General features: G+C 40.2%; 1 protein-coding gene across 2 annotated transcripts; it reads right to left on the bottom strand.

The window, feature by feature from the left end:
• Window positions 1–13,324, bottom strand: golga3 (golgin A3). 2 transcript variants are annotated; one of them, XM_029162789.2, is made up of 24 exons: window positions 13,235–13,324; window positions 11,959–12,219; window positions 10,829–10,984; window positions 9,890–10,002; window positions 8,832–9,559; window positions 8,592–8,700; window positions 7,811–8,117; window positions 7,514–7,716; window positions 7,289–7,426; window positions 6,653–6,814; window positions 6,198–6,566; window positions 6,040–6,117; window positions 4,961–5,224; window positions 4,782–4,876; window positions 4,268–4,484; window positions 3,986–4,129; window positions 3,644–3,841; window positions 3,431–3,547; window positions 3,054–3,193; window positions 2,836–2,968; window positions 2,533–2,655; window positions 2,285–2,449; window positions 1,816–1,982; window positions 1–1,691 (listed from the first exon to the last, which is right to left on the bottom strand). In XM_029162789.2, exons 2-24 carry the CDS (start codon window positions 12,083–12,085, stop codon window positions 1,502–1,504), a joined length of 4,443 nt encoding a protein of 1,480 aa, XP_029018622.1. In that variant the 5' UTR covers window positions 12,086–12,219; window positions 13,235–13,324; the 3' UTR covers window positions 1–1,501. The 2 variants fall into 2 exon arrangements, with proteins under 2 accessions (XP_029018622.1, XP_029018621.1); XM_029162788.2 differs by having other exon boundaries at window positions 10,703–10,984.
• Window positions 13,325–14,610: the final 1,286 nt, after the last annotated feature.

Here is a 14,610-nt window from a genome sequence, read left to right on the forward strand (position 1 = left end):
TGATTGAATAGTGCAATTTTATGATAAATACAATCACATCTCCCAACACAAATGTTAAAACTGGAATTAGTCAAACCTATTCTGAAAAGAAAGTATACAGTAAATTTTATGCATAGAGGAGGTGCCCAAAATATAATTACAATCAATGTTAGTGAAAGGCTGTTTATAAACAGTCTGAAAGATGTTTTAGAACAATATATCAATGCCTGTTTTTAACTGCAATATGCATCCGCCTCCCTTTATTGTCCCTTGGGGAAATTCACAAGCATACAATGTTTGTTTTTATTATACATGTGCGAATGAGCGTCAGCACAGCTGCTGCAGCACAGTTCCATGCAGAAAGCTACTGTACCTACATAGATGCTAGTGCAGGTTGTCCAAAATTACAGTTTGGCATTATGGTTTGCATTTTATATATTGAATTTTCATGTTCTTGACACTATTAAACAAACAGGATGAATTTACAATAACAAAAAAAGGAAGCGTATTTATATATTAACCTCTGGAAACAATTACTTTAACCCCTCAGGCATTAAACAGCCACACAACAAGCAACACATCTGATTCAGGGTAGTCATTTTTTGGTAAATAGAGTATGTACTAAATGTAACAACAGAAAGTGAACACATCTGATAGCACACTGCTGTCAAAACCTTCTCTCTCTGTCAGTATAGTTCTGATCATTTAGTGTGCAACATCAGTTGAACTGATCCACTTTAACAATATTAACATATTACATTTTGCATACACACAAGCACGCACGCACACACTTATCCAAACCATCTTAGTCCTTAACAGCATATTAAAGACTGCTTAAGGCTTTGTTTTGCATACAAATGACTGTAGTCCATGCTAAACCATACACCTCCATACGTAACTGGGATTAACGTTTTCCCAACGTTGTGGTAACAACAAACATTGGAAACACTGCATTTTAACAAATTGACCACAACCTCATGAAAGACTATTGAAGGTGTTTCACCATAAGCTCCCTTGAATCTGCATGGAGGTAAAACAATAGTAAAAATGACAGATAAGCGACAAAAAAATAAAAATAAAATTAAAAAATTGTAGACCCGTTTATAGCCAGTGTGGTGGCAGACTCTCGGCCTGTTTCAGTGACCAAAACACTAATCATGTCAGCATCATTAAGCAGCATAAAAGCCACCAGTCTACTTAGCACAGAACCGTTGGCTGAACCTGTATCTACATTAACAGAACAATAAATGAGGAGAGTCTTGCAAATTGAAAGTTGTTATTCTTTAAGTGTAAATAAATAAATGTGAAAACAGCATAACAAAAATATATACAACAATAAAAAAAAGGGAAATTAATAAAGCTATGGTAGATATCTTATTACTCTGCGAATGCACTGCTGTGCTATGCAAGGTGCCAAATGTTGGCTGCAATTGTTAAGAAAAGAGAAAGAGAAATGGGCTAAAAAGGGCCCTCGTGGATAAAACTCCACTCTCCCTCTACTGGCCTGAGATGAGTTCTTCTGTTAGGATTGCTGCTGTTCCACTTCATTGTTATTTTCTACCACCATGTTATTTAGCGACGTTGATAATTGGGGGAGGCTGCTTTGATGCTCGGGTTGAGAAAGTTCCTCAGTGTTTGTCCATGAGCTCATGGACTCGTGAACTGTAACTGTGTGTTCCTCCATTTGCTTTTGAAGGCTGTCCATCTCTTCTCTGAGGAAAAAGAAACAGAACATGCATTCAGGTATTTATATAATGTTTAGCGCTACACAAAAATTAGTGTCAGTTGAATATGTTTACTGTAATAGAGCCATTCAGTCAGAAGCAACAGGCTTACTTGAGCTGCCTTAAACAGTTGTGCAGATTGTTGAGAGGCTCCTTGTTTACAGAAGCTGATGGTTTTAGCAGCTCGTCCAACAGGGAAGCAGGTACTGGGCAATCTGGGATCTTGACAGGCGTCACAGGGTTGGATGGATTTCCCTCAGTCTTCAACTCCATGCGCTGCTGCTCCAAAATCATTATTACATTATTATGAATTTAGTCACTTGATACAGGAGATATAATTTATTTAGGTTTCTATTTATACCAGCACCATACAAAATACAGTACACAACAGTCAGACACGTTAGGTAATGTGAGCTCCAATTGTTACCTCATAAAGGATCAAACTCAGTCTCTAAATTCAGAACATCTAGTTGTAATTCTACATGTGTGTGATTGTTACCCAACACATCATTTAACTATATTACCTAGTAGTTCTTTAATCAAGTTCTTTTTACAAATAGAAAAGCAATGAGTGACTTTACCTTCCTCAGGCGGCTTTGCTTGAGATCCTGTTTCAGCTGCTGATTTTGCAGAAGGACTGTCTTCATACTGTTCCTCAGCTCACCCACTTTTGCCTGTAGAATAAACTTGTCCTTCCTTGTGCCGCTCAACTCCTCCTGCACTGACTCCAGCTCTACTTTAATGTTCTGAAACACAAAAAATACATTTACAGTTAAGAAAGAAAAAAGAGTGGTGGTTGTGTGTCTTTCACATGTAAATTTAAACCTGCCTGCAGAGCTGTCTGTAGGTTGTCCAGCTCCCTTTGGTGGCACTGCTCCATCATCTCCACTTGCTGTTTTTGAGATTCAATCTCCCTCTGCCTCTGCTCCACCTCCCACTTTAAGTCCTCAACCTGAATGAGTACTCGGTGTTAGACATTTTTTCCATCAATATGCATCATAAAATGTGAAATAAATAAGCGAGATGCATCATGTCCAACAGCAATATACAATCACCTCTCTTTCTTAAGAAATTAATGAAATGAAATGTTCATCAACAAAACATTTCAGAAACCCTCATTGAGAGTCTTTACCTCTTGGTTAGTGAGAGGCTGTTTAGCCAGTTCCTCATCCAGCTGTTTCTGGAGGATCTGAAGCTGTGAGTGAGCCTCGGCCAGCTCCTCTTGGAACTTGGAGACCTCCTGAGTGTGTTGCTTATCTTGAGCCCTGCAGAATATGACATAATTAAAAAATGTTGTAAAGGATAAATGGCAATTTTGCAAGACAATGGTAAATTTACAGGTGTACATACTGTAATTTCAGAGCTTCGCTCTGCAGAGCCTTAACCAGGTCCTCCTTGGATTGCAGGTCCTTTTTAATCTCTGACAGCTCCAGCATGGCTGCCCTGTAGTGGCGTCTGTTGTGAGCTGCTTCAGCTTTTGCTGCTGCCACCTAAAGGGCACATTACATTACATTACATTACATTACATTACATTACATTACATTACATTACAACAGCCCACAAAGCAAGGAGGGAGAGAAAGCTATGGACCATAAATCAAACATTTATTTTTTATCTTTTTTAAATTTATTTAAGAGTCTAATTTTAAAGAGACAAATTAGTTGAGAGTAACTTAAATCTATTTAAATTACAAACTCAAATCACTGGAAAAGCAAAAAACCTTTTACCTGTTCCTTTAGATCCTTCACTTTGTTTTGTTCTTTTTCCAAGGCAAGCTGTAGGGTTTGTACCATCTGCCTCATTTGCTGGTCCTCTTCTTCTTTACGCTTCAAAACAGCTTGAACCTAAAGAAAGGGTAAACGTGAAAGCAAAGTTTGGTTTTTACAACATGCCACATTATTCTAATTAGGATGATTTATAAGACACATACTACCATTTACCTGTAAATTGAGCTGGACAAGATCGGCTTCTCTCTTAGCCAAGGCAGACTCCAAAATGTTGGTGTGCTCCCGCAGTGCACTGTGAGACTGTGCTAACCCAGCCAGTTTCCCTTTTTCATGCTCCAGCTCAAGTGCTAGCTTCTTGTTGGCGTCTTCTAACTTTCGGATTCTTTTCTTGAAGCATCGTGACTCTTGAAGCTGTAAAATAAGCATGATTAAAACAAAATAAGTGTAAACACACTGTTCATACAGTATTCTAACGAGTAAAAGCAAAAGATTCATTATTACACATGTTTTTGACAGAAACAGAACTTAACTTAGTACAACATTATAACAGCTCACCTCATCCTCAAGCTCCAAGACCTTCTCCTGATACTCTTCTAGCTCTGTGGAAGTGAGGGTGATCACTTCCTGCAGCTCCTTCTCTAGCATTGTCTTGCTATTGGTCACAGCCTGAAGCTCAGCCTGCAACGCCTGAATCTTTTTCTGAATGACAAAACCCCACAGCAATTATCAAACATCTTTACCAATTAAATCACAATAATAAAGATGAATGGGTTAAAGAATAAAAAGAATGACTATATAGCCTTTAAAGAAATGTTGTACATGGGATATGCTCAGTACCTGTAAGGCCTGGCTGTTCCCCCCATCTGACACCTGGGCTTTGAGTTTGACCAGCTCTGCCTCAGCTGTCTCCTTGTCAGTCAGGGCCTCTTGGAGTCTCCTGCTCAGGATGCTCACAGCATTCTCATAAGCCTTGTGCTTAGCCTTCATCTCCTTCTGTGCACTGGACAAATCTGTCCCGAGCCGCTTCATGCGCACCTTCTGCTCCGAGATGGCTCTATTAGGATATGAAATCCAGTTACATTTCTCACCCAAAGTTGTATTGTTCCAGCAGGAGAGCATTCATACAGTACATATGCCCATAATGTGTAGTAGAGAGCTTATAAAATGATCATATTTGTTTACAGATATAGTATAATGCAGTGGAGCAATGCATTTAAACCATATTAACTGTATAATGTTACATAGTTGTATTTATAAATGTCATTTGACAACAGAGGTATGCATTATGTTCCAAGTCATCACTGTGAGAACCATTCAAGCTCCCCAAATCTCTATGCAGCACATGACTCACTTTTTGGCTTCAGCCTCCATTTGCTCCACCTGTTTCCTCAGGCCCTCGTTCTCTTGTGTTACGGCTGCTAGTTGGCTCTGGTCAAACTGTAGAGACTAAGTTGTGGAAAAAAAAAACAAATTAACTCGGACATTATCTTCCTCCTCCCCTCCCCAATTTTACTATTAAAACCGTAATACCTGGATCTGAGTTTCTAGTTGATCCCGTTCTCGCTGAATTGCTTGCAGATGGGCCTCCATATTACTCATCTGTTCCTGGACTCTCACCATCTCCTTATGCAGACGGCCCTGCTCCAACTCTGCCTTCTGTTTCTCTCCTTGAACGTCCAACAGCTCTTGCTTCAGGTCCTTCACTTCCGCCAGCAAACGTTTTTTGGTGGATTTGAGCTCAGTGATCAACTGCTCTTTGGAGCTGGCATCACGACGATATGCTTCCACCATCACCTGTGGAAACAGTGACGCAGTGTGCTTATGTAAAGGTTTAAAGAGAAGAGGACAATAACTAAGCTATAGACTATTTTCTGTGAGAATGACTAGTGTCACTCTGACTGAACTGAGGGGGTTGGCAAAATGACATTTCACAGTACAGATACACAGCATTTGAATCACACACTGCACCTCTGGGCTTTAGTGAAATGCATTTTACAGAGTTGCATCCGTTTTAGGCTACAGTCAGACATTTTATGAACTGACAAAAACTGTGATACAAATAGTTCATTAACTAGGCTTCTAGATCAATACAAAACATAAATCTGAAACTGCATTTGCACTTACAAAACCATCTTCAAAATTTCCTGCTTTCCATAAAAACTGTACAATTTACAAAGATTTAAAACATTTTATGGCTTTTCAGCCACTCGTCAATCATGTAGTACTTTGAACAAACAATCACTTGGCACAGTTATTTTACTCTGACAAGTTCATAATACGCTCAGATATGAATGATAATGTGTGAAAGTGCGAAGACGGTCGTCAAAAGTCTTGTACGAGACAAAACACAATTCACGTTTCTGTCATTCTGTCAATCTTCTACACCCCCTTTATGACAGTCTGTCAGTGCAAACTGAACAGCATCCTCCACTGCTCAACCACTGAGGCATGTCAACCAGCAACTGGGTGTTTCTTGGACATAACAACTGTCTGCTTGTATAAAACGTCCTCTCACAACTGTTGCAAGATTACTGATTACTTAGAATACACACAGTCTATACTACACTACTGTCCACAGACATTATTCAAAAGGGAAGGAACTGTTTTACCTTTTGTTGTTGGAACTGCTCTTTCAGTTTCTGAGTTTGTTTTTTCAGGGAACAGTTCTCTTGTTGTAAACTTTCGATCTGCAACAGAGAATAAGCCCCACAATATATACACAACATCATTATGGAGTTCTATTTGCACAAACTCTCTGCAAAAGTACCTGACTGGCTTTGATCTGGACCTCCTGCCTGAGCTGATCTAAAACATCAGACGCCACCAGGACGCCCTCTCCAAGCCGCTCAGCACCATCATCTAGTTGACTCTTGTCGGCCCGGGCTGCCTGCAGCGCTACCTCCAGGACAATCTTCTCGTTCTGGAGGTACTGGATGTTGTCGTCCTTGACGTTGCTCTCTGTCTGCAGCTCAGCCAGCTGGGTCTCCAGCTCCAGATATCGAGCCTCTAGCTGGTTAATGGCCTGCTCTTTGGTGTGAAGATTTTCCTGAGTGGTGGTCAGCTGCCGCATCAGCTCCAGATGTTCTTTCTGGAGTGACTGCAGCTGCATGTCCTTCTGGGAAAGGGTCAACTTCACCTAAGTGAGAGAATATGAAAGCCAGTTATCTGAAAAATACAATCAGAAGTTCACTGAACATGTAGAGTAAAAACGTATGTGACTACCTGTTCTAGTTCCCTTTCTAGAGTGCTGGCTGTGTTTGCCAGTTTTATTAGGCGTTCTCGCTCCTCCTCAAACTCCCCCAGTTTATGCTGTAGGTCGTCTTCCACCATGGTCTTTGCATCTTGAATCTGTTTGTAAGCAGCTTCCTGTGTGAGCATGTCAGCCTTAACGACAGACAGCACCAGGGTAGAAAAAAAAGGAAGACATCCATCAATTTGCAAAGTTATAAATGTACACTGTCGCAATTGCTGTTACAGGCTGAATTAGCATCAAAATGCAAGTAAGTATGCTCGTCTTTACAGCCATTTTTTCACTAGCAGACAATGTTGAATAAAGGCAAGATTTGATTAGCTGATGTTCGGCTGGGACTTTGAGAACAAGTACACGTTCAAACCAGTTCCAATTGCGGGACAATCAAAGGTTTTTTTATTCTTATATCAATGTCTAAGCTCAGGAATGCCATCTCTTTTTACGAATGCGTATCACAGTTGTATGAAAACAATATTATGCAAGGATTTAGTAAGCCAGGCGTGCGATTTCTGAATGCTAGGTTTATAAAGCATGATAAAGCCTGCTGTTTATTTTATTAAAATGAAACACTTTATATCAGCCTGACAATGCCATCTTGGGGAATATACCTCAATACTCTGCAACTGAACAGCAATGCGCTCTTTTTCTTTGATGGATCGATGCTGGGTCTCAGTGAGTTGATGAGATAGTGTCACATTCTCCAACTTTAAATGTTCCAGGACACCAATCTGAGTCATCTGTCCAGCCTGGGGGTAGGAAAAAACACAACATGTTACATGACGAATTCCAAGTCTTGATGGAAAAAGAGTGTCACGGGAGTGTACCAGTCTTACCTGCATGTTGGCCATTTCACTTTGCAGTCGAACTCTTGCCTCCTGGGCTAGAGCTAATTGCTGCTGATACCACTGTCTGACCTGCTGGAGTGAGTCAATTTCAGCCTGGGAGGTCTTTAGTCGGCTTTGCAGAGTGCTGCGCTCCAGCTGGATCTGCTGAAGTTGGTTCTGAAGACCACCCATTTGCTGACGCAACTCCTGAACTGCAGGAGTATAGAACAGAAACGTGAATTTTAAGAATCCAAACCGTTTAAAAGTCACAATATCATCGAACACTCAGCTCTGAGGCTCACTCACCAGTTGTGTCCCTGGACATGATGGTACTTTGCATCTCCTCCACCTTCCCCATCAGCCTGTTGTATTGGTCTTCAGCCACCTTCAGGTCGTTGCTTAGAGAAGTTAGACCAGCACTTTTGCTCTCTAGACTTCCCTGAAGCTCCATCATGGCCTTCTCCAGCTGGCTGCAGTTCTGTCGCAAAGTGCTAACCTCTGTGTTTAGTGCAGTCTGTTTGTCCTTGCTGACCTGAGCTTCCTCTGCCTTAGCTTGTAGCTGTGCATTTACTGTCGCAAGCTGGGCCTGAAGCTCTGTCTTTTCTTTGAGGGCCTGAAAGTAAAGTGGTCATTCTTTAGTCATCCAATTATTCTCAGTGTATTTAATATAGTCAGAGTCATTAACTGGGCAATGGCCAGGTTAAATCTATTACAAATGAACTACCATTAGCTATGCCGTACAAACATTTGCTATAATGTTACAGTGAATGATTTGAAAGGAAGTTAATTTTAGGCTAAAACAACCAGTTCCATTAATGACAATGAAGCTACAAAATTCATATGAATAATGTCTCTTGTAATAAAACTCAGAGCCATGATTGAATGAGCTTAAATAAGATGAATACAAGGTAAACACTAACACAATTTACTAGTTAATACCAAACTCATCACGTTAGTCTAGTCTAATCACATGTTAAAAAATTTGAGAGGAACTAGAATATTAAATATTACTTACTTATCAACATCATTATGTAAACTGATGCTTGCAACAGAAAATGGGATTACAGAAATGAATGAGTCGTATAACCTGATTGGCCTCAGACGACAAAGATTCCAGCTGGCCCTCAAGTCTCATCTTCTCTTTCAGCACTTGGAGGATTTCATCATTGCCCATCACTGAACTTTCCAATGAAACACTAAAACAAATGCAAACACCAGGTATCAATGTTATTAATTTGTGTCCAAGGATCTAACACATGAACAACTAAATGTTGGGTTATTAATAATATTCTCAGAGTCATCTATTTTATGGGACATCAACAAATACCTGCTGGAAAAACTGTCCCTGCGGCTACGAGGCTCTGCTGCTCCTTCCTTCTCCTGCTCCAGCAGTTGCTGCTCTTCACTGGCTGCCTGCAGCACCTCCTGCAGAGAAGGAAACTGACCTACAGCCTCAGGAGCGATTTCCCTTCCATCCACGGAGTAGGGTCCCCGTTGTCTTTCCACTGCTGCAGAGAGCATGCCGTACACCCCCCTGGCAGACACGCTGCTGTAAGATGAGCTGTCACTGTCATTACTGTCGTTCCCCGGCCTTACTCCTGATTCACTGCCATCAACTTCTGAGATGTTGTCTCCGACTGGGAATGACGCACCAGGCTCTGGCTCTGTCTCATACGTGCTGCCTTCTGACATTACGCTGACCTCAGACACTGTGGAAACTGAACTTATACTGGACTGGATGGAGCTCATGCTCTTATCTGCTGTCCTTACACCGCCTCCTCCTCCACCACCACCACCACCACCACCATCATTTTCAGGAGATTTGTAATCAGCCAAGGAATGGATCTTGCTGGAGCGAGGTGACTTTGACTTCCTCTCCTTGGAAGGGGGAATTCCTAAGCTTCCCAGTTTGGGGCCTCGTGGCACACTTGTCCTCAGGAAGGAGTACTCCTTGGTCATTGCAACGGTGTTGGCCCGGGGCAGAGCCTCAGGATGCAGCATGAGCTCTGGATCCAGGGTACTGAATGGCCTGCTCTTGGTGGCAACACGATGAGACTGAAAACAGAAAGAAAAACCAAAGCCAGTGCAATGATGAAAAAAAATCTGCTTGAAGGGTTTGTAAGTGGATGAACATGCTGTGAATTAAAAAAAAAAATCAGGGAGTAGTGTCAGAAAATCAACTAAATAAAACTAGAGAATTTATTACACATTAAACCGTGAAATTCAGATTTTCTGCAAATCAAGCTCAGGCATACAGATAAAAAAGAAAGAGTGGCTAAAAAAAACCTAAATAGTAAATTATGTACTGACCTGTAAGAATTTAAACCAAAATCAATTCTGTCAAAGTTAAATAAATTCAGTAGAACAGTAGACTCAATTACTCACTCTCTCCTTATGTCTCTGTACTCTGTACTGTTTGAGCTGCTCCTCAAGACGCCGGCGAGCCTCTAGGCGAATCTTCTCCTCGTTCTCCATTTCCAGAGATGGTTTCTGGTTGGCTACAGGGAAATATGTTATGTAAAAGATAATGCTCTACATAAGTGAACTCAGAAGGATACTGGAAAGTTTTAGAGCAGTGCTGATGTTATGGAGCACTCACCATGCACATATTTAATAACCCCCCCCCCCTTACTGTTTCACTCTTACTGTTTGTGCAGATAAAATGGCAAGTATTACCATGAGTTTCAACAAATGAAATAACTGTATAAACAGACTGAACAGATGAACATTGGATCAGTCGTATTTAACTGTGATCAAAAGAGATTCTTCACATGGTGCTATATATAGACCACGTGGGAGCTGTAAAATGAAGCCAAACAAAATCACAACAGCTTGTGAAAAGGCATTTCATAACGAAGAACATGACAACTGTGCAAGACTTTAAAATGCCTCCAAATGATAACGTAAAAGAGGGATTAGTTCCAAAATGCAGCCATTAGTATGGTGTCCCAAATGAAGCACCCACACCAAAGTTTAAACCGGCAAACAGAGACTGTATCAGACATGAAGAGGACTTAACTAAAAGAAGTATTCACTGAAAACGTCTGTATACATACAGTAACACACAAACAAGGGGTTAAAATGACATGAGCCAACAATAAATGAAAACAAAAAAAATCAACATCCCACAGCAAAATTAGGATCAAAATACAGAAACAGGATAGAGGGGGCATTCACTCCACGTAGGTTAATGCTTACACAATTCAGTCTCCTGCATAGGCATACTCAGTCTGAGGGACTGCAATGCATCCCCTGTGTGAACCGTGACATCAGAACTAGCCCCCTCAGACTTCTCTAGCATCAAGGGTGGATAAGCAGCCACACCTGGGGAGGGCTCTTGGGTCTGGGTGTTGACAGGGGAGCTCGCGCTCACGGGAGGGGCTATCTGAGGAACGGACCCATTTAAATGGATGTCCCCTGAAGCACTGAAGCCCTCTGCCAGTCCATCTCCATTTGGCACCACATCTGACTTAACAGGACCTGAAAGAGAAGTGGGAAGAGAAGCCCTCAGGAATGTGTGATTAGTTCTCTAGTGAACTCAAGTGAGAGAATTCGATTCTCTTGACAAACTGGCTGAGCAGCCATGTTAAGCTACAATAGCTAAAACGAAAAAGAAGGCTAGAAACATGCAGCACATGGTTACTGTGGTGGAACCTTGTCTTTTATCAAGGAAAACAATAGCAAGTTATCCATGTAAAGAAGATACATCCAACATCTGTGTTTTAAATGTTGTGTCTTTTCTGGATCCCCTAATAATACAGTTACTAGCTCACTGGGTTTTTCTTCAAAACCCAGAGTAAAGTTGACTAAAAGCACAAATGCCCCCTGATGACAACTAATTTGAATATAGTTCAGCTACTTTAACACATTAGTCCAAAGAGCTGTGTAACATGGAGCTGTCGAATGCCTGAAGTCTCTAAAACAGGTCATGCATGTCAGGATATACAATAAGTCAGACAAAACAGATACCAGAAATAAGATTAAAAGGATAAAAAAAACTGTGCACCTCAGTGAAAAGACTATATATCGATATGGATGTAGTTGTGATTTGCCATTAAAAATTCACACATTAAAATACACTGACATACTGACTAAGTATAGTTAGACAAGTGTTGCTTTTTCAAATAGAACCAGGGATCTACACGAGCTGAGTCTCTCTCTCTCTCACTCACTCACTCACTCACTCACTCACTCACTCACTCACTCACTCACTCACACACTCACACACACACACACACACACACACACACACACACACACACACTCTCACACACACACACACACACACACACACACACACACACACACCAAAATAATCCAAAGTAATCAATTTCAACAAAATCATGTATTTTTTTGGGTGACACAAACATATAAACACAAGCACACAACTTCCTCCGGAGTATATCAAAGATGCTAGAAAATCTCCCTGCATCCCATTAACAATCATGACTCACCATTAAGAAGATCCCTCTTTATGTTCTGCAGGTTCTCCAACCCTTGTTGTGTTTGATTATCCACAGAAGAGGCTATATTGTCTTCGGATTGTATAACTTGTTCTCCTTGATAAGTAGTGGTTTCCATCTGAACAGATTGTGACTGATGAGTTTCCAAACTCGGCAGTAACGGTGCTGCTATTGCCCTTTTGGAAAAAAGGTCTCACAAAACAGTTGTGGGAGTAGGCACGCCAGCTTAGAGATTGTTGGTGTCCAGGAGCACTGAAGTGATGGAGGAATAAAACAAGAAAAAAAAAATTGTTAAAAATGAATTAAGTATTTAGCTTTTAACTGGCCAAAAGACTATTTACATCAGAGGCAAAGGTGTGGCTCCTCTGGAGTGTTTTGATTTACACAGCAATGATGTTATGTAACAACACAATGTGCTTTTTTAAACACAAGATAGAGTCACTTTCTAACAAGCCTGTTTATTAAGCAGTTAAATATATGTTAACTACCAACTAACATTCAATTCCAATACTTTACAAAGAGACACGGATAAGACACCCCCAACAAAACACCAGACTCGCGTCTCTCTTGAGATTGACAAATGTAAGATAGTAAAATTCTGGATGAAATTTGGATGAAATTTGGATATGCTGATGTACCAAGCATATGCACGCCTTGTTAAACCGTCTGGACTGGTAAAGATGTTCAAAACTCAGTACATTTCGTTCATTGTGAACAGACGAGATTCAATTTGCATGTCTGTTTTGATTCCGCCATTGAAACCAGACGTCGCGCCGTCCTAACAGCCGTATTATCTTTAACCCGTGCATAAGCTACGCTTCATTATCCGACACTATCGCCTTATATAAATAATAGCATTTTGATTCGTTTTGTAGCCTTTTTGCTGAAAGCCTCGGGTTCGCACTCTCCCTGAGGCCACCAGCTCAGAGAAAACAAGACAATTATGAAGTAAATTCAATAACAATTGCGTTACCCCGCGTGTTGATTAATTTTAGCCAATTAAGTATGACAGTTAAAATGTAGGTGGGTAAAACTAGCCTACGATGCTAGCAAGACAGCTAGCTAGTTGTGTTTACGGTGGAACCTGTCAAGCTAAAATTGCTAACGCTAGCTAGAATCCTCCTCAGCGCTAACGCAGAAATTATTTCAGAAATATTTAGAATAATTCAACTAATTTGTCTTTGGCGTGTAATTACGCTACAAACAATATGCGTTCATTTCAAAATGACAATTTCGAGAAATGTTGTAAAAGACATTAAACGTTCACCTTTTGCGAGCTTCGCCTTTTCATACGTGGCTGTGTGGTTTCCGTACTTTATTCTGTCCGACTAGAAACTAAGTAAGCTGCATCCAGTTCTACCTTGTCTGTAGTACTTGGTGGTTTTTGTCAGGTCCTGACACCAATATGATACATTAAACGTCCTGCCTCACATAAAATAATATTTGGTCTTAATAAGATTAAATATGCGTATGTAAAGGATTTAACGTAAGAAGGAAAGTTAAGGGTAATTATTAATTTTTATTGTAATCTTTAATCCGAATAAATAAAAAATAACCCAAATATTTCATGTATTGTATATTCACATACAACATTTGAAAACAATTTCTACTACTATAGTTTGCAATTAAGAGCATACTGTTCCTGTGAATAAATTCATGATTATTCGACATGATTTGACCACAGGGGGCACCTGCAGGTAGGGGCGAAAATCATCACATGAATAAAAGCTGGTGTATAAATGCTGCCGGACGGGTGATGATCCTCCTGAATCTTCAACCCCCCCCCCCCCAACTGTAGGAGTCAACTGAGTTCAAGAAAAATGCTTGCATAAAAGATATACAGGAATGTACAGCATTTATTTAGATGACTGGGTTCTGGTGTGTGCCAAACAACAACCACAGGCTGTCACCACTCCCCACAAATTACTACAGTATAAATGGTTGAAGAGGATTGGGTCTGGGAATGCAGTGCACATAAAACGTTCTGGAGGTCAGTCCGATAATCATGGGAAAACATAACTATAACTTGGATGTGTTTTGGCTCACTTAGGTTTAGGTTTAGGTTAAACTTTTAAAAATATATGTAAATGTTTTATTATTTCAATATTTACGTTCAGATAAATAATAAATATAACAAATAATATTTTAATCAATCTATAATATAATGAAAACTGCCTGCACTTAGATACACAAAGGCATTTTAGGCATAATACAAATAACAATACAAACAGACAGGACAACATAACTATAAATTATAAGTATTAAAGTCTTAACGTCTCCAAACAAGACTGTGTGGAAATTTCAACCTTTATTGTTTGGGCGCCACCTAGTGGTTGTTTTAAGAATGACATAAACTACTTGACTACTGTAAATAGTGATGGAGGACTTCACCAATCATCACTACAATAGTAGTTTCTGAAAACCAACCGCTAAAGCACAAAAATTATGTCACCAATGATATAATTACGAAAATGCCCTTATGCCTTTGGCAAAAAACAGCTTCAGTCTTTTTATTAACAGTAGCCAGGGATAATTGGTCTCTTACTTTGCGTGATGCATTTTTTAAATGAACATCCTAGTTTCACCCACATGGCCTTATTTATTGGTAATGCCACACAGAAAATTGTGTAATATATATATATT

This window comes from Betta splendens, chromosome 9 (genome assembly GCF_900634795.4).
Source record: "Betta splendens chromosome 9, fBetSpl5.4, whole genome shotgun sequence".
Classification (NCBI taxonomy): Eukaryota; Metazoa; Chordata; class Actinopteri; order Anabantiformes; family Osphronemidae; genus Betta; species Betta splendens.